Source organism: Neopelma chrysocephalum, unplaced genomic scaffold, assembly GCF_003984885.1.
Source record: "Neopelma chrysocephalum unplaced genomic scaffold, ASM398488v2 Primary Assembly neopelma1_24, whole genome shotgun sequence".
Classification (NCBI taxonomy): Eukaryota; Metazoa; Chordata; class Aves; order Passeriformes; family Pipridae; genus Neopelma; species Neopelma chrysocephalum.
In genome coordinates, this window is record NW_020897693.1 from 7018193 (window position 1) to 7045015 (window position 26823).

General features: G+C 41.5%; 1 protein-coding gene across 5 annotated transcripts; it reads right to left on the reverse strand.

Moving 5' to 3' along the window:
* Nucleotides 1-71: 71 nt before the first annotated feature.
* TPH1 (tryptophan hydroxylase 1) lies at nt 72-26540 on the reverse strand. 5 transcript variants are annotated; one of them, XR_003537075.1, is made up of 12 exons: nt 26461-26540; nt 10671-10808; nt 9518-9701; nt 8051-8151; nt 7297-7364; nt 5694-5890; nt 5107-5242; nt 4487-4613; nt 3303-3398; nt 2626-2759; nt 1435-2354; nt 72-1371 (listed from the first exon to the last, which is right to left on the reverse strand). XR_003537075.1 is itself a non-coding variant. In XM_027701436.1 (11 exons), exons 1-11 carry the CDS (start codon nt 14552-14554, stop codon nt 2180-2182), a joined length of 1422 nt encoding a protein of 473 aa, XP_027557237.1. In that variant the 5' UTR covers nt 14555-14574; the 3' UTR covers nt 72-2179. The 5 variants fall into 5 exon arrangements, 1 of the variants encoding a protein (XP_027557237.1); XR_003537074.1 differs by lacking the exon at nt 26461-26540 and adding an exon at nt 17662-17749; XR_003537073.1 differs by lacking the exon at nt 26461-26540 and adding an exon at nt 14489-14574.
* Between the last annotated feature and the right edge of the window lie 283 nt (nt 26541-26823).

Here is a 26823-nt window from a genome sequence, read left to right on the forward strand (position 1 = left end):
AACCCCGAGCCGCGAGCGAACGCGCTGAGTTTATTGCTACAGCGGTGGAATAAAGGTTGCTTTACCTCTGATAATTACCAGCAAGTCATTTATTTCGTCCACATTTAAAGCCTCCACAACAGTTTAAAATGTTTAAGTTATTACTGTTCTGTATAGCCAGGAGGTTTGGATGGGTGAAGCCAAACATACACATTGTTAATGTCATGGAAATGCATCTTCTCTGTATTATTGTTAGCAGGCTTTTTTTTCTCTACACAAGTGCAAATAAAAGATACAACTGCTGTTTTTACAGAGTATTTGAAAGTAGGTGCTAATTTAACAAGTATAAGGATTCCTATTTGAAATGTATACATAGTTCAGACAAGGATTGAACTAACACAGACCTATGTATATTTCCACAACATAATAATCCCAATGTTGTTAAAACTGCACTTGAACATTATCACAGAAGCTGGCAAAATAGATCCTCCCTCACTACTCACTTAAAAGGTTTCTTTTTTAGAAAGACAAAGTTTCTAAAATCTATTTTTAAATGAAGTGCAATGTAGGCCATAAATATTGTAGACCATAATTCTACATCTTAAATGTTCTTTAAAAAAAAAAGTTATAATGAATTAATAGCCACAGGAAAAAGTGATCTAGACTTAATTTAAACTGTGAATCTACTTGGAAAGGTTGGGCCAGCAATTGCTTATGGAGCAGATGTGGCCTATGAAAGCATATGAAACTCAAGCTGCTTTTCAAGCACAGAGGTTCACAAAAGTCCTTTAAAGTTCTCAAAATCCTGAACAATCATCTCCAGTGTATTTAAGATATCAGTTCATTTTTCTACTGCACTGGATTTCCTGATAAGCTCTACCTATGAAAAACCAGTGCTGACAGTGCTATTAAATACACCCTGCACATCACAGATCCCCATTCAAAGGTGTCACCTCCTGTCCATTTCATCAGCAGGGCTTGCAGAAGCAGCAGCCAGCACAGCTTTGCACAGCTGGGCAGGATGCTTGAAACTATGGGGCCCTGAAATCAGGCAAGTTTGCTACTGTGAAATACAGGCAGTTCATCAGGACACTACTTCCCACCACTTGCAAAGTGCTCTTTGGAGTTAGATGTACCTTACACTACAAAGTGGTTTATTGCCTTCATGACCACAGAATTCCTATTGAATGCTTAGGCCTTTCAGTTATCAATTGATTGATAGGGAATGAAGGTGTTCAAGCCAAGTAAAGAGGAAGCTAAACGTACCTATGTGCAACTTGTGCTGGTTGATAAAGTGACTGAGCAATCATCAACAGGATATTTATTTTTACAAAAACCACACTAAACTATGAACTTTGGCTGTTATTTTAAACTTTTGAATATTAAATTGTACTTTGGAAATGGTTCTAGGCTTTGTTCTAAGGCAGTACACTTGATGTCTTACTATACTTTTACTAAATTATTTCAATGAGGAAAAAGGCAAATGGTATCTCTGTAAGGAAAGGTCTTCCCTCACGTGGAATATCAAGGACAGCAATACAAATCCTGACTCTTAGGCAATAGCACATCTCTTAAAATTAGGATGCACGCAACAGCTGTATCTCTGCCTTATACTAGAAGCATGCCAAACAGCACATTTGCAATTCTTTGGGGACAAGAATAATCCCTCTGAAAGATTTGACCCCTCCATTTTATCATGTTGAACCTCCAGCTATTTGTGTCCTGATGTGTGCCTTGTAATCATTCAAGTTTTAAGCTTAGTAGCACAGGCTTAGAAGCACTGATTACCACAGCTTCTACATTATCAAGTCTTCAATGCTATAAAATCAGTAGCAAAGACTACTGGAGTCAGAAATGGGCAGAAATGGTGAATTATTCCATTATTGCCTCATAAGCCACCTTCTGGGGCATTTGATCCCAGCCCTGATCCAAAGACCACACTTCTTCTCCAGTCTAGCACTTTCTCTACTCCCCTATCAGCTTCTAAAAGGCAGCTCTGGACCTTTTTTATCTAAGGGGGATAGAGAAATACATTATGTAAGGGATTTTACAGAGAGAAACAAGATGACATTTTTCTTATGAGCCATTCAGTCTTCCATTTGTAAAGGAATGAGTTCAGCCTACAACACATTATAAGCCTATGAAAGAAATCAGTAAGGAAAAGAAAAGAATTGGATTGCACCACACTGCTAACAAGGTGTTAAACTTCCAGCTGCTTGCCCATCTTGCTGAGGGCATCGCTGACAATGTCCAGCTCATGACGTAGCTCATTCACCACGCTGGCAATGCTTTTCGTGTCTTTCAGGATCTGCACACTCTGTGTATACGGATTGTACTTCACACCAAATGGGCGCTTGATGGTTTTCGCAAACTCTCTATAGAAGTGAAAAAAAAACCAACCAAAAAACACCAGTGCATCCTCTGTACGCAGCCAGTATAAATAACCACTTTTCAAAACTACTTAAAAATAGTTCTTCATCTCTCCCACCCACTACATGGAAGATAAAGCAAATACAAATCTTGACTTTTCAATCCCATGAAAAAAATAATTACAAAACTGTGATAAGAATAAAAGGATTTGATGCTGCTACAGAGAGGTGTACAAAGTGAAATCTGCTTCTATAAAAGAGGGGGGGAAATCTGTACCTCATCTTTTCCTTTGCTTCTTCAAAACTCTCAGAAACAAAGTAAACCTCCTGGAAAGTTGTAATGAGACATTCTTGCTTGCAGGTGACCTTTGGATCAAAAGGCTTGACTTTGGCACTGTCAGAGAGTGAGTGCTGGTGATGTGTTATCATGAGTCAGAGGAGCATCACCATCCAAAGAATCCATGAGGAACATGACATGTAGCAAAGTGAATAAAAAAGGTTGAGATAATATTTAGTGCATTGCATCTTAAAATTTTTATCTGCAGATAAACAGCATTTAAAGCTGAACAAACTGAATTACTCTGAATGGTCATATTCTGCCAGTCTGTGTCAAAAATGGGATTCCACAGACATGAGGCTCATGTGTAAACAAGAGCAATATTTTCTGAATCTGGCTAAGCCAACAGAGCTTTAATCTAAAAGAAGTTGCTTGGACCTGAATGTTAAGAAATACCAGTCATCTACTGCTTCCTGCAAAAGACAGGGGATCTGCTCAGCATATATCCAAAAAACCCATAATTATTGCCACAGTGAATTTTCTTAAAGCCTAGTAGGTATTTAAGAGTTTTCAAAAGGAAGATTTTTAGAATTATACTTCATAAAAAGCAAGGCAAAATAGTGGCAATAATAACCGGGTACAAAGAAAAGAGTTAAATAAGCAGTAGACAGTCTTACCTTGAGCTCACTAATTGAAGAGAGCAAGCCAGCCCCATAAACTCGTAGTTGTCCCTCTTGCTTACACAAGCCAAACTCTACAGTGAAGAAGTAGCACTGAAACAGAGAAGAAAGTAGAATAATTCAGCCTTCATCAAAGATGCTGTGGTGAAGTAGATGTGAGCATTTCTATTTGTAGGTAGCATCAGATAGTGGCAAACATCAGACAGTCATCCCTCAGTTGTCCTCAGATATTTAAAGAGGGAATCCAGAATGGAAGAGGGTAAAGAACCACAAGATTACATGATTCTCATGGGAAAGGATGTTATAGATCACCCAGCTAGGCTAGAAGCTGCTAATGTTAGTGGGAACAGTGAGACGTAAATCGGTTTCGAGAAATATTGATGTGAAATGACAGCCTCAGCTTAAAAGAAACACTGGAGAGAGAGGGCCTCTGAGTGAGTGAAAACAGCCCACTAGAGTTTGTTTCTCATTTGCTTAGTGTCCTCTAAAATTGAAGATTTTCAGTTTGGTGGATTTCAGGATTTCTGCAGGTATACAGGAAGAAACATTATTTTCATAGATGGCTTAATTCTGCTCCCACTGAAGGTAGTAGAAATTTTACCACTAACTACACAAGATGGGGAAAAAAAGTTACTAAACCAGTTCTTTCATAACTGGCATCAATTATTTTTCATCTAAATTTAATTTTAATCTCAAAATATTTTTGCCAGAAATGGATGTCCAGAAAATTAGATTAATTTATGTTATTTTACTTTCTTGGCTGAAGACTACCTAATGCTAGCACTCACCACATTGAATATCATTTCAATTCCTTCTACACATTAAAGAAATAGATTACTTTTAAAATCCTTGAATCATGTTCCCATTAGCAAGAAAGGTTTTGTTTGGAAGAAATAGACCAGAGAATTTCTGGTCTGGAAAAAGTGACCTACCAGCAGAAGCTGAACCGTTACTTGACAGTCAAGTGAAGAAAAATACCAGTCATCTCAACTTTAAAGTGTATTGTTTTCCTAGCATGGAAAATTTTTGTATGCTCCAAAACCAGGGACCAGTGAAACACATAGATCTTATAGCTGTTGTGGCTAATGTTAACATGAAGCTCCAAATTTATTCGATGGAGTGGGATCAGCCTAGTAAAGCACAAAGCTTTTGATAGAATCACTGGGCACTCAAACACTCACTGTTGCCAGTTTTTGGACAGCCTCATCTGAGGCCCCAAGTGATGCAAGACCAATTTCCTGGGAGAACTGAGCAAAACTGGGTTCAGCCAAAAGAGGGACATGGCCTAGGAGCTCATGGCAGGTATCACTGGAAAAAGAAACAAAACAAGAAATCTCATTATTTGTCTTTGTGGCAAAGTGAAAAAGCAGCACCCCTGAACAGATACAATGTCTTGCACTAAGCTTTAATATCCAAAAGACAGAAAAAGGTCACTCACTTATCTGAAAGCAACTGGGCAGGTCATACCAACTCTCCATAAATACTTAAATGCATATTTTAAAATGAAGTTGTCTAAAATTAAGATCTGAACTCCACATTTATGAGGCAACTGAATATTAAACTAACTGCACACGGTGACATCAGTAAGAGATCTCCAGTAACATGTACTTTTGAAAATCCTGTACTTATAAAGGTGGAACTTCGACATGCTAAAACTCCATTATGTTCAGTGAAGGCTGAGTCTTCAGCACCTTAAAAGTAAGTTTTATGATGGTGTTCTTGAACAGCTTTTTAGTAACTTGGCTCTGAACAGCAAGAATCAAAACTTTCTCAAATTCTACCACAAGATTAAATGACTCACGGCTCTGGTGTATAGAGAGGGTCCGAGCTGTGTCTAACATATTGAGTGCAGTGAAAAACTCTGAATGCTAGTCCTGCCAAGAAGTCTCTGGGAGACAGATATCCAGCAACAGGGCGAATGGTGAAACCTGTACGCTCTGAAAATGAACAGAGAAACTGTACATTAGTTTTGTGTAGAATGCACAACATTGACAGCTTTCCTGCTGCAACTGAGGTGAAAACCACAGCACTACCTTGCCTCAAGAACACGTGGGAAAATCAGACACAATTAGAAAAATTAGGCCTAAGCCTGAGAATGACCAACATTTATTAAAAATGTCCCTATCTCTGTGTCAGTGGATTTCCTGTGATTCCATGCCTAGAGTCAACATTACAGCTACATATCTCTTTAGCCAAGCCCAAGGTATCATTGTCCCTCAAATGTCACTGTTTTTATATGTTCAAGACACAATACGTTAAAACTCAGATGGCCAAAAGGCTTCTTAAAGGACCAGAACAAATACAAGCAGAAGTGACCAAGGATGTTCCCTTGTGCCAACAAAATAGTGTGGGCCTTAGTCTTTTCATGTAAGAAAATTAGCACATTACCTTTCAGGAAGCGGGACACATCTTCCAGCTGGGGGATATTGTCTTCCCTGTAGCCACAGTATTTGGTGAGCAAGGGTAAGTTTTTAAGGTACTCTCTGCAGGCATGAGTTGGGTAAAGGTTGTTGAGCTCTCGGTACACAGTCCCCCAAGTCTTGATCTCCTCCTCAGTGAATTCAATCTTGGGAATTGGGTCACCACTACAAGGAGAGGAGGAAGAAAGGACATTCCTCAGTAAATGCTTAATAACAGGTGACTCATTTACCTACTATTACTATTTAACACCTATATGGCTGTGACACCTGGCCAGGGTGCATTAGACACTGTCAAATGCACAGTGAGATCTAGTCTATGCCCTGGAGAGCTTTTAGTCTAAGGGTTTGCTGTTTTTTCCACCTAAAACAATTGTCAAGAATCTCTGCATTGACCTCACTGGAGCCTGAAAGCTTTGGTTCCGTAAACAGTTTCTTAGGTGTTCAATTCTGAGAGTAAGATTAAAAATACTTGCATAACCTCTTTACAGCTTCAGGATCTGAGAACGCATCCTTTTCCCAGTTGAACTTCCATGTCTACAATTACTTTCCATTACCCTTTTGATTTGTTTTAGGAAAAGAGAATTCCCTAAATTAACAGCACATTGCGTGAAAGCATCTGGTAAAAATCACACTTCTATGCAGAAGAGGCAAGCACCTGTCTGAACATATTAATTGTAGTCTGTCTCTCCTATTTAGTCTTCAGGACCTTGATTAAAATGGATTATAGCAATGGTAGTGTTACACTGAGCTTCCACTGCCAGTCAGGTAACCAGCATGGCAATTTTTTTCCCAAGGGAATCTCTGTCAACAAGACATTAACAGTAATCAGCCCTGTGCTGTAGTAACAGTTGCTTTCTAGGTCGTTTTCAGTTGAGGAACTTGACACCTAAATTTGATCAGACAACATCAACATGAAAAATCACATTTAGAAAGAATTCACAGCACTGAGTTGTGAAACTCTTACTGCTTTAAGAGCTCCTCCCCCAAGCAGCATCTCTAAAGACAGAAGCTCTCCGAATTTCTTTTCACAGAAATCTTCTTATCTACATATCACATGCATTAGTTTGAACCAGGAAAGAAAATTCAAGTATTAGCATTTGCCCAGAGAGTTTACACTCTGTGGTCAATGGGCTATATTGGGATTTGCCTCCCTTCCCTCTCCTTTGCAAAGACGGCTCTGCCTGATGGTCAGTGAGTCCTGGCACATGCAGCTGAGCAAATGTGCATTGTCTTTCCTCCTTCGTTGTTGCACCCATTTCCAGGGAAGTGGGGAGGAACTGCAGAGTCCAAACACACCACGCTGGCATCGCTGCCCATCTGAGGACCAGCACTACTGCAGATGCCGTAATGGCCAAGCAGCACTGCCTCAGACTGACCAGAGCTGCAAGATAGGCTAGATCTACCTGTTAATCTTCTCTTATATCTCCCTTCGTTTTACCCCCTTGGCTCTGACTCCTGAGCCAAGCATATCTCATCCTGATTCTAGCCCAGGGAAGGTGAGCTCCTCACAGTCCACTCTGCTATTATTTCAAAGCACCCAGAAGTCTTATTCTGGAAGAATTCAAGCTTACTGTTTGTAGTTCATAGCCAGGTCTGCAAAATACTTTCGCCTCTTGCGATAGACATTGTCTTTGAAACCCTGGTAGGGGAAAGGAAGAAAACAAAGGTAAATAAGTTTCTAACCTGTAATAAATAAATTAATTTGAAACAAGACACATGACACTTCAGTTGGGAAGTGTAAGAATGTGCTGTGTAAGAATGAGAGGACAGGAACCTCATAGCTGTAGTCTGAAATGTTCGATAACCAGGAAGTAAGCAAATACTCCAAAGAAAGAATGAGCTGTTTTATGTATACAACTATATATTCAGTAGACAAGGATTAATTTTAGTTATATCAGTATTTATACAAACTTTGTAACTGCTTGATTATTCTAAATTACAGAACAAATTGCTCATTTGCACTGCCCAAATACTAATTTGGTTGCTCCAGTAAGGAAGAAAGAAAGAGGAGGAACCAAGCATGCTTTATTTTCTTTGTTGTTTGGGGGGGTTTTGTTTGTTTTGTTTTGTTTTGTTCTTTTTTAATTTGTATGCAACCACTCAGGGCCCAGACCACAAGTAAGCCTTGCAGAAAGGCACAGGAGCTGAATTCAGTCTTGCCTGAATTAAGAAAGAGACATGAAATCCCCAAGAGAAGGTGCTCAGACCCACAGAGGCGCCATTGAGGGAGAGGAGAGGGAGGAAGAAAAGCTGCAATTTTTTAAAGTCAGCTCCACAAAGTATTTTTTCACTACAGAATGGGTGTAGGGAGGAAAAAGTACTTACTGGATGGTCAGCATCCAAATCGGACCCGTACATCAGCACTCGGTTCGCACACTTATCCAAATCTGAGATCTTCTTTGGAAACCAGGGAACATTCTCCATGTCTAAGGAACACATGGAATCCACAAGGTTATTAATAACACCGAACATGCTGAGGGAGGAAGCGCTGCTTTCAAGTATGGCGGTTACAGCTAAATCTATAAATTAAAAGGGCATGAATAAGACAAGGGAGTCCTCTGCCTATCTGGCACCAGCCTACAGCTCACACTTCCTCCTCGGTCACTGCCACAGTCTGCCTAGAGAGCACAGCCAGCTCCAAAGCCTCTGGGAAGGAAACAGTTAACATGGTTTTTCTCTGGCCCTTAAGTGTTGTTAGAGTAGATCTAGAGGCTCCCAGAGAGACAAGGTCTCCTTGTGTACACTGCTGGGAATCTTGCAGTGCACAAAGTGTGCAAAGGAGTACAGAAGTGATTTGCCTGTGTTCCCTGGGCAGAATGGGAGCAGGTTAGAGTGCTCCCATCCCGCTTTACTGACCACAGGAAATAGATGTTTCTCCGTGGTTATGTACGTGGTTATGCATCCAGCTTTGCCTTTTGAGGAGTTTGTAGGGGAAAAGGAATAGGAGGCCCTGCAGCCTTAGAGAGGGCCATCATTACAGTTTTGCTACCAACTACTTTGGGGTTATTTTTAGCCTAATAGGGTTCTTCGCCAAGCTCTTGGCAGAGCAGTTAATACACTGTTTTTCTGCCTCAATGCTCTTCAGTTTACTTAGAAAGGCCAGGGCACTGTTTGGATTGAATTTCACCTTACTTAGAGCTAAAGTAAGCTGTTTTATCCAAGAGCACCAGATCTGTCCTTCACAAGCACAATGGCTGAGAAATACATAGGACCAGCTTCCTACTGCCCTGAACTTAGGGCACCTCTTTAGCTAGAAGTAAAGGTAAACAGGATGCAAAGCATCCTAAGGTTAAAAGGCACCTCTTTCCCACTAATATAAGGAACCAGTTATGTTGAAAAAGTGGTTAAAAAATAAGGAAATCAAGAACTACATGAGGAAATTGCAGAATCCATCTTCCACTCTCACCAGTGTCTGAACTGAACTGGGATCTGCCAGTATTACGCCTCTATCGTGGTGGTGTTCTCAAGCCCTGCATTCAGACTTCGCCTCTAGTGACCTGCATGGATGCAGAACCCTCACTGGTGCCAGCTGGGCTATGCTGCAGAGGGACAGGAGCACAGACAGCAGATACACAATTGGCAGCAGCTTGAAGCAGCCTGTACTGCCAGGTGGCACCAGCCAGCGCAGCTCTGCTCGTGTCAACCAGACTACGCTCACTCACAACACAGAAGCACACACCTGGTAACTAGTGACTGAAGACACTACACAAATGCAGATGTGGACACCATAAAAAGATTTCAAACCAACACAGTCAGAAGGGCATTTTCGTCGGAAATGCCTTTTGTACTTACCATCTTCGTGGCCATTGAAATGCTCTGTTGGGCTCACAGAGACAATGCTGACATGGGATTTCAGGAGCTGGAAGATCTCGTTCAGTTGTTCCCTGTTACTGTCACAGTCCACAAAGATCTCAAACTCAGAATTTCGTCTCTTGGACTTTCGTGACTCAATGTGTACCAGATTTACGTGCTTCTCCTGTTTTGTAAGAAGTAATGTTTTCAAGCAGATAGACTGAAAACCTAAAATTTGTTTTTCAAACTAATATTTTACTGCCATGGACTATTCACCATCTTTATGAAGCTATTTCAGTTAACTGGATCTCTTGATAGCAATTTGCTTTTTGGAGGGGGGAAATTATTTGATTTTCCATTCAGAAGAAAACGAAAGAGAACCTGTGTTCTTTCAGTTTTATTTACATGCAGGAAGCACATAGACACATTCAGGAAGTTTAAATTCACAGACCTTTTTCTTTCATCCCTCCCATAGGAAGCTGATTAGCAACTGGGTCTGGGGAGATTCACCAAAATACTGATCAATTCACCGTATAATTATTTAACAACCAAGCAAGAAATTTAAAAACAGTAGTTTTCAGGGCATAAATTCCACTTCTTTTTTATTTGAAAAATTATTTAATCCTGCTTTTTATATTAGGATCATTGAGAAAACCCCAGGCTAAGACATGCAGAGCCACATGACAGAGCACAGTGGCACTGCTGCATATATTCCTTACGCAATACCTGCCCAGCAGCTGTGCAATTGCAGTTCCTCTGCCACCCAGAGTCTGGACAGGGTGACAAGGGCACTGGACTTAGCAGAGCACAGGCCAGCACCCCAGCACCCCAAATATCTACCTACCATCAGCAGGAGCTTCAGACCCACCTCTTATACTCTGCGAAAAAGAGTGCCAATCCTCTTTTCACAAGGGGAAAAGACAAATCTCTCTCAGTATTTAGTCCTAGCAGATGAGAATTTTTGTGAAGATTTTTAGCCAACCATCATCTAACTTCTGAGGAATAAATTTGCCTTTCTGGGTAATTTTGTGTGCAAAGTGGGAGCCAGGTGAAGAATCATTAATAAATGGATGTAATTCATTCTAGTGTGTTCCAAAAATATCCTTACAATTTCAAAATACAGAGCAGCTGTACCAATATGGTTATAATGTACCTGAAAGAGTTTTAATGCTTTTACAAGTCCTCCGACTTCATTCTTCAAGGAAAAAATGATAGCTGTCCTTCCTCTTTCAGATGCATTGTCTTCATTCTCTTTATTATCTTCAATCATCATGTAAGTTGACTTATTTAACTAAATTCAGACAAATAAAAAGGTTTTTTGAACAGGAAGTAGTGCAAAAAGTGTGAATTTTTACATTTCAGTTTGTCTTGGGGGAATGCTGTGCTTTGACTGGTCAACCACAAAAGGAAAATTATGAACTAAATCATTACACAATAACAGGCATAAGGTTAAGGGACACATGGAATCTGTGAGAGCTGAGAATGAAATACCAAGATATCTTTTTTTTTTTTGTTGAGTGGTTTTATAGACATCTTTAGTCATTCCCAAGGATGCAGAAAATGTTTTCAAGGTGTAGTTTATAACTAGCATTGTTACCGTGAGGAAGGGGAACTATAAGGTGTCAGCAGAAATAGTACGTTAAATAAAACACTTCATTAGCAAGCTCAATGAATGTTAGTAAAGGGAACAATCCACATCCCGCAGGATGTAAATAGGAAAAGGTGGAATGGGATTCAGTAGATCAGAACTGAAAAATCATTTGCCTTTCTCTCATTACAGAACTGTAAAGCACTGTTTCCATAGAGCAAGGAGACAAACCTGAAAAGTTCAAATATTATGCTAACCAGAACCTGTTGACTAGAGAGACACACTCTGATCAGCCCCACCCAAGCTACTCCATCTGCCAGGTTCCCTAATTCCTATGTCAAATCCTTGGCATAATCACCCAAATCACACAGTAAAAATTCAGACTTCAAACACTGTGTGGTTTTTGTACCTTACTAGTGATCACACTCCTGGCTGTGTTGATATCAAAGATCATATCCTTAGCTACAGGTATCCAGGCCACAAACAGAAATAATATTGGTGGAAAATGCAAAGTAAAGAAAAAATACAGGGCTTAGAAGAAGAGGCTGTGTCTCACGTCTTCAAACCTTACAAAAATAGAAAGAAAAAGGTGAGGTTTCTGAATTAGTCAGCGAGACAGAAAAGGAACAATGAAGGCACTCTATTGCTATTTGGAATTATTTTTTGTTCTGACACAGCTTTTAAAGATATGACTATCTGGAGACATTTTCAGAAATGGAAAGAGCAAACCAAAAATGCAATCAAAACACATCAGTTCCACTGACTCCCTTCTACAGTCTCTCCAACTTTAAATCTCTTTAAAAATGATAATACTGAACAGCTAAATGTTTCTATCTGTAACTAAGTGGTTTAAAAATAAAAATCCCAGATTTTAGCTGTCTTCTATCAAAATGTTCTGATTTTGAAGGCAAAAGAGAACATTTCTGATGAAGAAGGCAATTTGCCTCACAAAATAATGAAATTAGTTTCATCCTAAATTGAGTTTACAATGAGGCAGATATTTGATGATGCTCTAAGAAAGGTTTCAAGCAGGTTACTATATGTGAGCATTTTAGGGTGCCAAGGTGGTATCCCATGGAAGAGGTCCAAGCCCACTGATGCTAGTGAAAATATCTGGATTTCTGACCAGGTCCCCATCTCTAATGAGTTGTCACTATATGATGATCCTGAACAACAGTGGCAGACCTTCACACTGTTTCTGATTCAGAAAAGTCACTGATCTCCACCAGCTGGAGTCCAGACATCAAATTCTCTGCTGAAAGTGTGTGACAGGGCCCAGTCCAGGTTCAGCTGAGCAGCTTGCAGGTTCACAGTTTGCTTCAGTGTCAGATCATGATCACAAGAGCCAGGAAGAGGCACTGAGCAAAGGTACTTCAAGTAGAAAAGAAATATCTACTGACTCCACAATTCCACATAGGTTATTGGCTGTTTTCTCAAGTGCAAAAATGGCCATTTGTGTGAGCCAAATCCTATTCAGATTATACTGCTGTAGAGGAAACTGGATGCAAAGAAGTCTCCGTTACAAATAGAGTTAGATGGTGGTCTTTGAAGGCAATAACTGATGGGCTGCTTTATATATATGACTAATATGCAGCATATTGGCTTCCTTCCATATTCAGGATCATGACTGAAGACCAGACCATCTTATGAGATCTGGCACAGTTACATGCAACGTTATAAGGTGCACAACTAGAACAGAATACAGGCATCAAAGAGTTCTTATTTTGTATTTCGCTGCTGCAACTAACTGCGTCTAGAATCAGGTGACAACATTTATAAAGTTATGTGTTTAAGAGACTGATGAAGAAAATGCAACAAAATGCGGTATGTTCTTATATTAAGTTCTAGAAATGACTTCTAACTTGCAAATTAGAAGAAGTTGCAGAAGAGAAATTCAGATGCCTACAATGCCAAACGCACACCAATTACATCTTTAACCCTACACTAACGCTTATCTTTCACTTTCAATCAGAAACTGGACTGTAGACAAGTCTGCATTAATGCAGCAACCATTTGGGTGCAAGACAAGAGAAAATGGTAATGCAAAACAATTCCTCTCCTCCAATGGCTGCACCTTCACATTCATTTTTTATTCTGTAGCAGTAACTAAACTGTAATAAAATCGGACACTTTTCCTTTGCACGGTAACACATTAAAGCCTTTTGGAGGGTGAGGGGGAATTAATATTGCATTGATGTTTTTTATGAGTGATGTAAATCATTAACTGATTTTCCATCAACCTGACTCTGTCTTGATGAAAATATGCAAACAGAAGGATATCCTAAAGCCTTTATTTAGATCAATAACTAGGTGTTGTGAGGTTAAAGGTTATTCTTTTCGGAGCTCATAGCAATTACCTTTCCTTTCTCCTCCTCCCCAAAGGACAGATATTTGAGGGTGCATGTTTTGTGATTTAATTCATTATACTAATGGATGACCAGGATTTAAAATTATCCAAACATATTCATCTAAAGGAAGTTACAGTTTAGAGCCATCCATTGAAGAAAAAAAATATTTTTAAAAAAAGTATTTGATACGGATTGACATTAATCATGCTTGATAAAAAGTCTCAACGGACATTTCATAACCTCCTCCCTCTAAGTAGCTGCTTACTTTGTCGCTGTCCTTTTGACACAGTTCTTAGTAGGGAAGGGTGAAGACATGATATTACGAGTGACCACGACTAGAGGTCACTTTACGTGTACATTTTCCAGCCACACCAAAGGTCTTCTTTAGATTTAGTTTTCAGTCACCAAACCAAAAGCTGTACTGAACCCCTTATTTGGCTTCCAAATATCCGAGGGCTACAGCAAACCAACATTTTTGTAAAACTTTTCTCCATTACAGTCAGCATTCTTGTTTTCACAAGGAATTTTACAGACTTTATCAGCTGCGTGGTATAAGTAATTGCAGCCAACATATAAGCCCTGATTTTATCTGATCTTCTCTGATACATTGAGCATATTCCCACTGTAACGTGAAATAACCTATGAGTGAATTTTTCTGGGCTATATCACACCCTGTGTCTCCTAAGCAATGATGCACCAGAAGTTACTTTTGTTCTACCTTCATTTCATGTGCTCGCATTTGTGTTTTACTACTTTTTTCCCCACACTTCTGACCAGAAGCAGCATAACCAGTCCTATCCCGATCCCAGCGATGAAACGTTCCCACCGATACCAGAGGAGCCGCAGCCCAGGGCAATTAGCCGCTCTCCAAGTAACCGGGACCAGAAAGCTGCGCTTTCCCCCAATTCCCCGCTCCGAGAACCGCGACTTCAGAGAAGCAGCGTTTTCCCCGCAAAGCCAGGACCGGCCCCACTCGCAGCGCTGTCCCCGGGGCCGGTCCCGCTCCCCTCCCTGTGCCCATCCCGCTCCCCTCACCTGTCCGGCGGGATCCCGGCTCGGCGCCGCTTCCAGGGATCCGCCACGGCGGGGCGCGGGGTGCATGGCCGGGCGGGCACGGGGGAGCGCCGGGACCGGCCGGCTTTATGGAGGGGCGAGGGCCGCCCCTGGCCGGGGGAGGGATGGAGAGAGGGAGGGAGGAAGGTGGGGGGAAGCGCTGCCCGTCCCAGCTGGGGAAGGGACTGGCTGACCCTCTCCATCGCACCCGCTGGAGGCTGTTCATTCAGAGAGTTCGCAGAGCAGCGATGTTCAGATGCAGCCACCGGGCACCCACCATCGCTGCACCCCGGAATAAACCCGCGCAAGAAGAGCCGTTTTCCCTCCTGAGTCACCCGTACAAGGTCATTTAATAGGGGTCAGAGAAGACTGACTTTTTATAGGTAACTCTGTGGGGTTTGCATTAACACCGACTTGCACCCCACGGGGCTGAGACGAGCAAGGGTTCGGATGGAGGGGATCTGTCTTCCTCCACCGTGTCCACACAGCCACTTCCAAACATTTGTCTGTTCGCTGTAAAGTGTTCTTTATGCTGCCTGTGGGAAAGGGAAGGCAAACTGCATCAGAAATGAGAGGCTGGGAGGGCTGGGCCCAAAGCAGAGGGGCTCTAAGCAAAGTTGGACTCAGCAGTGAGGGACTCCCCTAAGTGCTTGGCAGCATGTAGTACAGGTTGTAGTCTCAAAGGGAAACACGGCAGGTAGATGTATTGAGCCCTTCACTAAAAATAACAGTGCATTTTCTGCTGTGAAAATAAATTGCAGCATATTACTTCTTTTCTCAAAACATTCTGCACATACAGGAAGAATAATTACATTTCTGTTAGCAGGAAACTATGTATTTTCATATCATATATGCTGTCATTCATTTTCTGCATACATGTAGACATATGTTTATATTTTAAAAATTCATGGTTTTTAAACTCCAATAATCTCAGTCCTCACTGTCTCCTCTCAGGTCAGACTTGGCAACATTAAGATAAGGGGATTTGTGGTCCACAGCAGAAGCCAAAACGTTCCCCAGGAACATAATCTCTTGGAAGCTTTAAGAGTCTGGAGAAGGAGAGATTGATCTTTTTTTTACATTGCTTTCAAACCTACCTTTCAAAGAAATACTCAAAATCAGCAGCAACTAGTTTTACCCTAATATATTCAAATGTCTGAAAAATCTCCTGTATTTTTCTCTTCAGCACCTAAAATATTGAAACCTTGATTCCAGCTAGATCTCTTAGACACTGGTGCATGATAAATCATACTGATGAAGCCGATATGCAGGCGAACACCTAACTCAGGCAGGCACAGTTACACCTGCACCAGCATCTCCAGTGATGTCACTGTTTTCTGTCTTCCCAGAAGACATTAAACTCTTCAGCACAAGAGTGAAAGAGAACAGCTGTAAGTGATGACATAGCTGGAAAAGCCATTATTTTTTCCAGTTTGCTAATCAAATGTATTTTGTGATGAGATGCTTCAATTTTCCGTTCATAAAGAAAATGCAGTATTTATTCATATGTCCTAACTTTAAAAGAGACATTTCACTTCCTTCTTGCAGAATAGATCTCCTCATCAAACAAGCTGACTCAAAAAGCAAACAATTCGTAGGATCTTTACCCAGAATCCTAAGTGTATGAGAGCCTGATATTAATGATAAATATGTAAACATGGGTACAGTAAGACATTTATAATAGAATATGACTAATCTGTCAATTTTTCCTGGCTCAAATGCAGCAATAAGAAGAACTAAATGTCATTCTGCATAATTTTTTTTTCATTACTGACTAGGTAGCCCTCCAGAAGCTTTCCCATTGCAGGTAAGCATCTTTTATTTGGAAATCTGGGGTACTTCCTAATAGCAGCCAGAATGAAATTCCCGTGCTTTCCTTTCTGTCAAGATGTTGTGCTCACCCTTGGTAAAATGTGAAAGAAAACACAAAATACGACTCTCAGTCACATTTTCCTCAGGCATCAGAAGACAGCTGAGTTCAGTCATTTTGGCTGTGAATGAAGGAATTTTTTTTTATTCTTTTTTTACTTTAACTCAGATCTATTTTTCCTTCAAAGGCTATAAGCTTTTAAAAGGTACGTTGGGAAAGCCAGTTTGCTCTTGGTGTACGCATTTGGGTTATTCTAATGTTAAGGGACACCGATGTCCTCCCCTACAGGTCAGACCTGTAAAGATGCTCAAGAAAGAGCCAGTCCACCCAAGCACTTCTAAGCAGCAGCTTTGTTTCCTCTCTCCCCAAGAGACAGCAGAAGCAGTAGTTTGGTCACCATCTACAGGTACCTGAAGACACAAAGCACAGGGAAGGGCACAGGACAGTCCGAGGGGCCACATCAAGTCACAAATGGTGAAGCTGAGCTCAGCAGAAGCACATGAGCTTCACAGCACATGAGCCACGGAGAGGATATAAACTGAGCTGCCAGCTATGCCAGAGTTAAGGGCACTTCCTACCTCTGAGGGCCCAGTCTGATAAACAAACAGGAGCGTCCTTGCCTCCCATCCTTGCCCTGTCATTTCCAATTTGAGCAGGAGCTTTCTGGGACACTGGTCATCCCTCTCCTCATACTCTCCAGAGCCCACGGGCAGAACTGCTAAAACACTGTGAACAGGTCAGTAATGGCCAAGGAAATTTAACCTAATATCAAATTGATGAGTTACATAAGGAAACAACTGGGGTGACTAGAGTTTTGGGGACCAGATTGAAGCTGATTCACTGCTTTAGTAAGAAGTGCTTGTTCACCACAGCCCATGCCCTGTAGTCTGAAAGGGCAGAACCACAAAGCATGAACAGACTCGATTACAGCCTGTTTTCACTGGGTGCTCGCTGGAGCCTGCTCTGCTCCTCTCTGCACAGGCTTTCCAGTTCCTGGGAACCTATGGATGGTTTTATAGGAGAATTACTTAAAAGTAACAAAGCGATACAGTGATTAATTTTTCTTTAAAGCCCACAGGAGATTTCTCACATATAGCCTCTCATGCAGACAAAGCCCTCCAGACAGATAATCAGCACCTGAGGATCAAACACGGGTTTGACCCTGCTCAAAAGTGGGTCAAGCTGATCACAGGTTTTGCAGGACAGGGCTTTACCATGTGCGGCTGCCACAAAACCTGTCACATTGGCACAGAGCAACTGTGACAGCAACCGTGACAGCACTCACCATGAAGGCTACGAGATCAGCTTTCAATTACATTATTCCTTCATAATTCCTCATTAAATGCCTCTTCTCAGCAGCATCCGGATCCAAGTGAGAGTGTGGTGTTAGATTGAAGTTCCATGTTTTCTGGGTCCTTTGCTAGAGTAGCTCCAGGAACATCAAGTGACTCCAGAAGACCACAACTCATTCCTCCTTCTCAGCTGCTAACTTACAGCTGTCTCTTCTTCTCTAGTTTTTGGAGGGTTTCTGGTTTGTTCTTCAAAGCAGGAACTTGACAGCATGGCTTGCAATCAGCCAGTGGTTCTGACACTTGGGGGTACACATTTGTAGAAAAATTATCTGGGAATTTTTAGGCTGAAAAGTACTAAGAACAAACTGTCACACCTCCAGATCATCCGCTCCCTAGAAAGCCATGCAGCACAGGGACCCACTTTTTGCTGTCTATGAAACACAACAACATAAACCTTCTCCTCTTCCTCCCACTCTGAGAAAGTTTGCTCTCCTTGGGTCATGGGTCAAACATGTAGGGACTCAATTAACCTGGCACATCTTTCCAGACTGAGCACAAGTCTGGTATTCACCAACACTCTGAAGAAGCTGGTCTGTGGGGGGAAAAAAAAGACAGAAAAAATAAAAATAAGTGTAGTACAGGGGCTCCCAAAGGCTCCACCACTGGGGGACAGAGAGAGTCAGATGATGATTTTGTTCAACTGTTGAAGCAAGAACCATGGAAGGGCAGATTGGGAATGATCTGTAAGGATATTAATCTGCTGCTGAAAGATAAGATTATCTACCTGAAGACAGCAAGGCTGAAGGAGAGAATCAGTCAGCCCTAAAGTCTTCTCAATCCCATCAAGGTCATCAGTGGGAATTACCCCTTCTCCCCACGTGATAGGAGAAAGTGCTCTAATCTCCAATAGGGCAATTTCACAATATCACTTCTGGGGTATAAACCTCCTCAGCCATCCCTTGGACTTCATGTGGCCCAACCATCTGCCTTTCCAACCAGGAGTGTTTGCCTGAGGCAAAGTGGCCACTTGAAGCTTTTCCAGAAAAGGGAATGAAGTGTTAAATCCCTGAACAAAACTGGTTTAGTACAATTTAATACCAAGGCTGCTCTAATTACTTTCTCCAGAATTACTGCAAATTCTAATCACAGCCCTCTGCCTTTCTGTTAATTAACTGCTCCAGACAAGTCATGCCTTTAAGAATCTCATAGCACTTAGTCAAGCACTATGGAAGTTGCAGGGAAGAGTGAAGATGAACATCATGCAGCCCTCTGAAACATTTTTTTTCCCCAATATAGGTTTTACAGATCTTCCTCGTATTCTGATTGAATTTTATTAATGCCCTCATATACTGATGCCCAAAAAACTACTAGTCTGAAAATCTGACTCATTTTCTTCTGCTGATTTTTAATATTTATAAAGCATTTATTGTCGGAACACCCAAGCAACATTTGCTTCCATTCACTTTCTAATCTTCATTCTGCCAAGCTTTGACTTCTCCCATTCCAAGGAGGTAACCTATCATTGTGACTTAGGTCATTTACCTAAATGCTGGGAATTAAAAAGCTTCAAATCCAAAACTTTTCAAATTTTCTAAGAAATGTATGGATCTGAATCCCAAATCCTTGGCTTTCTACAGGGAATACTTCCATTTGCTCCCTTCTGTGAACCCACAGTTCTTCCAAAAAACACTGCCCAGAGCATTTCACCCAGCCTTTCACCAGCATGAGGCTACGACAGTGTCACGCACTGAACTCACAGTAATCACCGAGAAACGTCTGGAACTCTCTGTGTAATAACTCATCCCCTGAGAAGGGAACCACATCCCCATGAGGGTGGTTTGGCAATCAGTTAACTCTTGATGCTACTGAATAGTTGTTGAATAATAAAGCATTTCATTCTTAAGCAGTTAATATGCAACAAAAGAAAAAGGGAAATTTAGGTTCCACAGTGATTTAAAACATTTACAAATATCTTTTTGCAATGAAAAGCACAAGAACCAATGAGGCAAATTACCCACTCAGCCAGCTGTAGTACCAATAGCCTTTAAGCATGCTTAGTTTGAAAAGCCAGAGCTGCTGTGTAAATCTACTGAAGCACATACAGCCAACAGACCAGTCACTCTTTGTATATTTGCTTTGGACTGTTTAAAGAAGTAATATTAGCCCTTTCATCTGAGGCAGGAAATATTTTTCATTTCGTAAAAGCTAAATAAAATCACGAGTGACATGAGTTACTTGCTGCTCTGAGCAAACAAGGTGTAGTTTTTCCTAACATCACCTTTGCAAGCTTTTTGCAAAGGCTTAGTTTACATGCTGCTGGGACAAGGGAGAAACCAGGCTCTAATTTGTATTAACTATTGAATATCATACCACAAACTTAATATCAATCAGCTACATTTAAAACAAAACTACTGTCTGACTATGAACCAAAGTCCTGAAAGGGCTCTTTGCTCCAATTATTCTGGAGTTTGTGGGTACAGAAGTGCCAATTACAATCTTCTTTTTTTTTCCTTATCTGCTCAGTGTTGGCCAAGACACCTCAAGTCAAACCTGCAGGAAGCAACAGAGCTCTGGTCCTGCACCAGTCAGCAAAGATTCCCTGTGTTACTAGAGTAAACAGAATTTAGTTCAGTCAGAACCATCAGCCAGGGGTGGGGAAAGCCAAGTGGAAAGTTGGACAAACTGATCTGCGTGCTGTCTGGAAATGCAGTGCAGCCTAGAGAGGACAAGGAAATAATACATTTCCATCAGTACTACCTGAGCCTGACAAATACTGCTCTGCTCGGGCTTGCACCCCAATCCTGCCCTCTTGGGGGCAGGTGGGCAGTGCCACTGCACCCGGGCAAGGGGAGCAGGGCAGCCCAGGGATGGCACCCAGGTTCAGCCAAGAGGTCTCCAGACAAGACCATAGTGGCAAGCGGTTCTGAGGTCGAGCTGGGAAGTCACATTGGCAAGCTGGGATCAGCAAGAGCCATGACCAAGCACAGCTTACCTGCTGTGTAGCTCAGGCAAGGGTGAAGGGGGGGCCTCACAGCTGCTCTCACAGTGGTGTGAGCTCAGGCCACACATCTGCATCACATCAACCCTGGCCATCACCTCCAGAGCCCTGGCAAGGGGAGGGAGGCTGAGAAGCTGCTTGGTGCTGAGGGCTCTGGCACCAGATACAGAGTGCAAAACACCTAACAGAGTGAAAGACAAAGCTTCCAAAAAGAGAACAGCATATGAGAGCCTTAGGCAACCTCAACCACCAGCACTGAAAACAGCCACTCATAGCATTCAGGGATTACTTCTGACCAGGTCCTGATACTACTCCATCCCATATAGTACAAGTGGACTCCATTCGTTGAGGAACCACCCTGGTAATATTATTTCTACTGCATTATAATTTTTATTTAAAACTTCAGGAATTATCCAGTTCTTTCACATCACAGACAAGCAGAAAGCAAAATAGTCAAATGCATAAATAAGCCTGCTGATAAGAACAGTCACTGAGTGTTTGTTAACCTCAGCCTGTTGGCCTAATTAGTAGAACAGCATATTGTGTATTCAAAGTGAGGTGGAAGAGCGAACAAAGGAGAAAGCTTTGTACTTGCTAATGATATGAGTAAGCAGAGCTCAGAAAGCAATTCAGCAGACTTTGATCCACTCAGGAAAGAGACTGAGAGCTCTTCAAGTACTCCTGAAAACACAGCCTAACCGTGTGTGTTAGTTACCAAGCCTCTACCATATTCATCTTCATTTCGGAAGTTTATCTGACATTAGACTTGTTGAATGTAAGAAGCAGAAAGATTGTATTCCATATGTTTTGGAATATCTTAAACACAGCCAGGCCAAGGGTAGTCAAGAGCTAACTCTAAGGTCCAAAAAATCACAGAAGACATTAGGTCTGTTCAGCCTGGAGAAGAGGGGACTGAGGGGAGACCTCATTGCAGTCTGGAACTTCCTTGTGAGGGGAAGAGGAAGGGTAGACACTGATCTCTTCTCTGTGGTGACCAGTGACAGATCCTTAGGGAATGGTCTGAAGTTGTGTAAGGGTAGGTTTAGGTTGGATGTTAGAAAAAGGTTCTTCACCCAGAGGGTGGTTGGGCACTGGAACAGGCTCCCCAGGGAAGTGGTCACAGCACCAAGCCTGACAGAGTTCAAGAAGCGTTTGGACAATACTCTCGGGCACAGGATGTGACTCTTGGGGCTGGTCCTGTGCAGGGCCAGGAGTTGGATTTGACAATCCATGTGAGTCCCTTCCAACTCGGCATATTGTGTGATTCTGTGGGTCTGCCTGTTACAGCAGGTTTTTGGTGCCTGTTTCACCTCCATGCTGTAAATGCTTGGCCTTTCTGAAACAGAGGATGTGGCCAGATTTTTCGTTACCAGTAAATCTCTTATGTTCTTTCAGAGTTTCAAAATGAAATGAGCTCAGAGGACCATTATCAGTCCACACACTTCAGACACCCCCCAATCCACTGAAATCCTGGTGTTCATACAGCGAAACAAATGACTGAGGGCAGCCTCTGGTCTAAGCACTGACCACTGGCCAGCATGAACAATATAAATTAGATCACAGTCACTGTCTGCTGTAGGGATGAAAACCAGCAATGTAAACCCATCAATTCACAGCAGCAACTTAAAACACACTGGCAATTGTAAAATATCCAGCCTTGGAGCTGTGAAACACATCATCATTTCCAAGACTGGCAAAAGCTATTCATCTCACTGTGCTCTCATGACAGAGTTTTTCCCCTCTGAGTTTCTTTTATCTTATTAGATTTTAGCTCCCATTATAGACAGGACAATTTTGCATTGGGGCAAAATTAATTAATTTGCATCAAAGGAAGGCTCCTTGAAATGTAACACTAATGAGTTTCATCTGCCTGATTAGAGAGCTTTGCTTTTAGGAACACTTAGTGCAAAATTTTATTTCAGAGAAATACATTATAAGAATATTTAAGGCTAAAGTCGTTAGCTAAACAGTAACCATGATCATGGATAAAAGATTAGGGTGGTAAACTGAGAGCAGACATACAACTGAGAAGAGGAACCAAGTGTATAACAGAGCAGGCTAATTAAAATTTGTCAGATATGTTTGTGAAGCAGAGCTCGATGCAATTCACAACAATATATTTAGTGAAGTAACACTGTTCCTGCCATCTATTCACAATGCTTTTAGGGACTGAATGAAAAGAAGTTAGGGAGAAAAGAGAGTACTAATTTTTAGAAAGAAAAGATGGGAAAAAAAGTTCATTCTGGATGAGTCAAATTAATTTTTAATATCTGACAAACTACCTGGATTTGTTTATTTTTAAATCTGTTTTTAGTCAAGAACAAATTGTGTTTAATCAACTTTGGTTTCATTGATGTAAGACTTGCTCCAGAGGACAAAGAGGATTAAATAGATTGGGTATTTTTCACTTCTAAGCTTCTTCACCCACTTTCCCTTACCCATTAGTAAAAACAATTAAAAAAAATATATTGTCTAGAATTAACTTCCTGAAAGATGGGTGTAATTTCACCTGAAAAATTACATGGTAAAAGTAGTTATCAGAGATTTGCTGGTAAATTTGGCATAGCACATCATAAATGACATCTGCAAAGCCCCTTGCTGGGTCATTTGTGGACGACTAACGCGACACAAGCACATGTAGTAGAATATAAGGGAACTGTCTTGTGATGTGATTACATTTCCCTTCACAAACCTCTCCAGCACAGACACTAGAAATGAAGAACTAGAAATGAAGGCAAGGTATTAGGAGAGGGCAGGCCCAAGCTGCCAGCAGACACAGCTCCATTCAAGAGGAATCAGAAAGCCTGCATTTGGACAACGATGTGCTTTTACATGATGCTCTCTGTCTGTGGCCAGACAAAGAAACCACTGTAAATTTGTGACTGTGCTCTCAAAACCAAACAGGCAGACACGCAGCAGTACAACTGAACAGGCTGGTGGAAAACAACCCAAATCTGCTGCAGAATCACATCCCAAGGCACCGAAGGGTTATGCAGCTTAAGGCAGTTACATACAAAAAGCCTTTGGATAAACTGAGAACTGAATTCAAAACTCTTCTATCTCTTTCCTCTGCTTTGATAAGGTTTCAACTCGAACATTACCCCTTTTTGTCAAAACTATCTTGACCTGCGACAGGCAACATCGAACCCTTGACATTTTTATCCTTTTGCCAATCTAACACAGGAATTTAAATTTTAAAAAACTCATTTCAAACACCCATGTGTCCTCTTCTTCTGATGCCATGCACATACTGCACCTGTGCATAATCTTTCTCCTGCCAGCCTTCTGCATCAGGTCAACAACAACAACAACAAAGACAACTGAAGCTGCTACTCATAAGCTTTTTGTTATCTCAAGGAAGAAGCAAAAGGGCTCAGAGCATGTGTGAGAAGGAAAAACCTTTGTTTAATTTAATTATGTTTACTTCTTTCAAGTCTAAGTAAACTCAGGGATCAGCAGAACAAGCAGTTAATTAAATCATGACAGTGGTTCCTTAACTCTGAATGGGCAATCACATCATGCTGTGTCGCATTCAGCTTCCAAAAAAGCACACTCAACCTTTACACTGTGGATCAAAAATAAGTCTACCTCACAGAGGGTACTGCAGTATAAAAGCTCTTCTAATGCAAGATGACAGCTGTGGAGTAGCACTGTGATTATTTTCAATACTTCCATCTTGAGGGTTGACTTCAGATCCATTGGTGAAAGTTACTGATAACACTGTGATAAAAGATCCGGTTCTGATCCTCAAGTTCATCACTGAGAGCACTGGTCAAGAGGGAAGCAAGCAGGGTGGGCTCAAAAGCACACGTGCACAGATGCTCCCCTGACTCACTGCTGGATGGTGTCCCTACCCGCCTGCTCTGGTGTCCAGAAAGGCTGGAGAAGTGGGAAGGCAGCAATAAGTTTGCCTCTTGGGGCTGCACCTGGCTGCTCTTGCTGGATTTGTCCCTTGTACTACAGACAACTCCAGCCCCACTCCAGAGCAACCCCATGCCAGTATCTTCTGCATCTGTCTCCCACTACCTTTTAGGAGTTGTAAGAACTTCTCCAAGGGAAGGAAAATGAAAATGACAAATCTCCCCTTCCTTTGGGCTTGGGACTTTCCTACGTGGACAGCTCACATTGCACAGTGCCAATACATTTAGGTCCCTTGAGGACTTTCCTTGGACTTACATCATTTGTCAACTCTTAGGCAATTTCCTGTGTTTCTTTTTGTCTCCTCATAAATGTCTTCCATCTACAGACTCTTCCCTTGCTCTTCCATGCTTTCACCATTCATTTTTCCCTTTCCTATTATTCCAGACTTTTCTGTCCACTACTGCTCCTCCTTCCATTCAGCCAATTCTAATGGCTTCATCACAAACGACAAAATGGAGTTATTGTGCAGTTTTGCTTATTCCCACCCAAGGTGAAGTGTTTCTCCTTCTTTCCTACTCTCTTAAGTCATTAAATCAAAATCTTTACTAGTCAGGCCGGCATAAGCTCAAAATGTCTTCCCATGGTTCCTATGTCCAGCCTTCCCACCTGACTGATGAGGAAACTCTCTGATGTTGAATAAAAGAGTTTGTGCACTACAAAGACTTTTTAATGAAAAATAAAACCTTCTGACATCACTGGCTACAACATCGTGGCTGTATTTCAGAGCAGGGTAAAACTGTGCCTGTATTTTCCTATATGGTTCAATATCCTCCTATTGACAGAAGATAGTGTGACTGGTATACAACTGGAGACCAGGAAATGATTTTTCTGATTTCATTAGAGTAATTGGCAAAAGCATTTCCTTTCTATGTAAGGTTAACAGATGGCTTGTTAAAGTTACAACTTCTTTAAACAGAGACGTCACAAAAAATTATATACATGACAACAAAAATAATATTGATACAAGCTCATTGCATAATTAAAATGAAGTTTGCATAACCCAAAGCACAGAATAATTAACTGCCACTATTGCAACACATTTGCTTTTCTAAGATTTTCTTGGAACCTAGATGAAGGGACATAAATGGGGCAAGTGCCAACACGGGATTTAAGTTACCAGAGGCACAAACATGCAGTTGGTTACTGTGCCTACTCCACATGTACAATGAAACTACCATGGAGGTACAAGCAGGTTACATCAAGGCTTGGATATTAATCCCAGTAGTAACAGAGTATATTAATCACACAGACTTTTTAATTTTGGGTAAAAAATGTTTTCATACAAAAAGACTGAAGTCAAATTCAAGATTGCAGGTTCCTACTCATGCCAACAGCTGTTACAGACCTAGCAGGATTGAGTTTTCCAGGCAGGCATCAAGCAGGCCCCTTCCTCTCGTATCTACCTACCTATTGGCCCAGGAGTACACTGCAGTCTGCTGTGCTCATCCCACGCCAGTGTGCAACACAAGCAGGACTCTGCTTCCACACCTCACCTCTGGCAGGTTCAAGATCTGTGCCAGGCAAGCACTTGCAACACCTGAAACTGCCTCACCTCCATCATGATTCGGCTCCCTGAGCCTCACCCTACCAGCAAAACACAAGGGGAGTGGGTGGGCTAATTAAAAAAAATAAATAAATCCAGCAATACTAGTTTGCCTACCTGTAGTTTTTAGGACCTCACATTCATCTTAAAGGTGTCTCATTTCCATAAAAGCAAGAAAACTGCAAAGGAGATTCAGCTTTGAAAATAGAAAACTTAATCAATGTTAGACCTTTGATGGGTGAAGCACATTAGCCATCCCACCTGGACAGATCTAGAATGCTAACATAGTTACTCATATTTAATACCTTCCTCCTTCAACATCACACTTACTATTTATCTTCTTTGCTGTAATTCTTCCAGGTTTTTCCCTGTCTTCTTTCCAGTATGCCTTAATCTCTTTTCTTTCTCTAGTATTTCTGCCTTATTTCTCTTCACAGCATCCTACCACTTACCTTTTCAAGCATGCTCTTTTGCAGTAGTCTGTATAAATTTCAGCTCTCAGACTTTACTGAGACATCATTAAGACATGCAGCTAACTCCCAGTGACCCAGGAGAAAAAAAGAAAATGGAACCCCAGTGGGTTTTCCCTGCATTTGTTCATTTTCTTCACAGTAACAGCTCGGAAGCAAACCTGTTCCATTACCAATCTTAGATGTCAGCTCCTTGTGTTATACAACCATTTTTTTGAAAAAG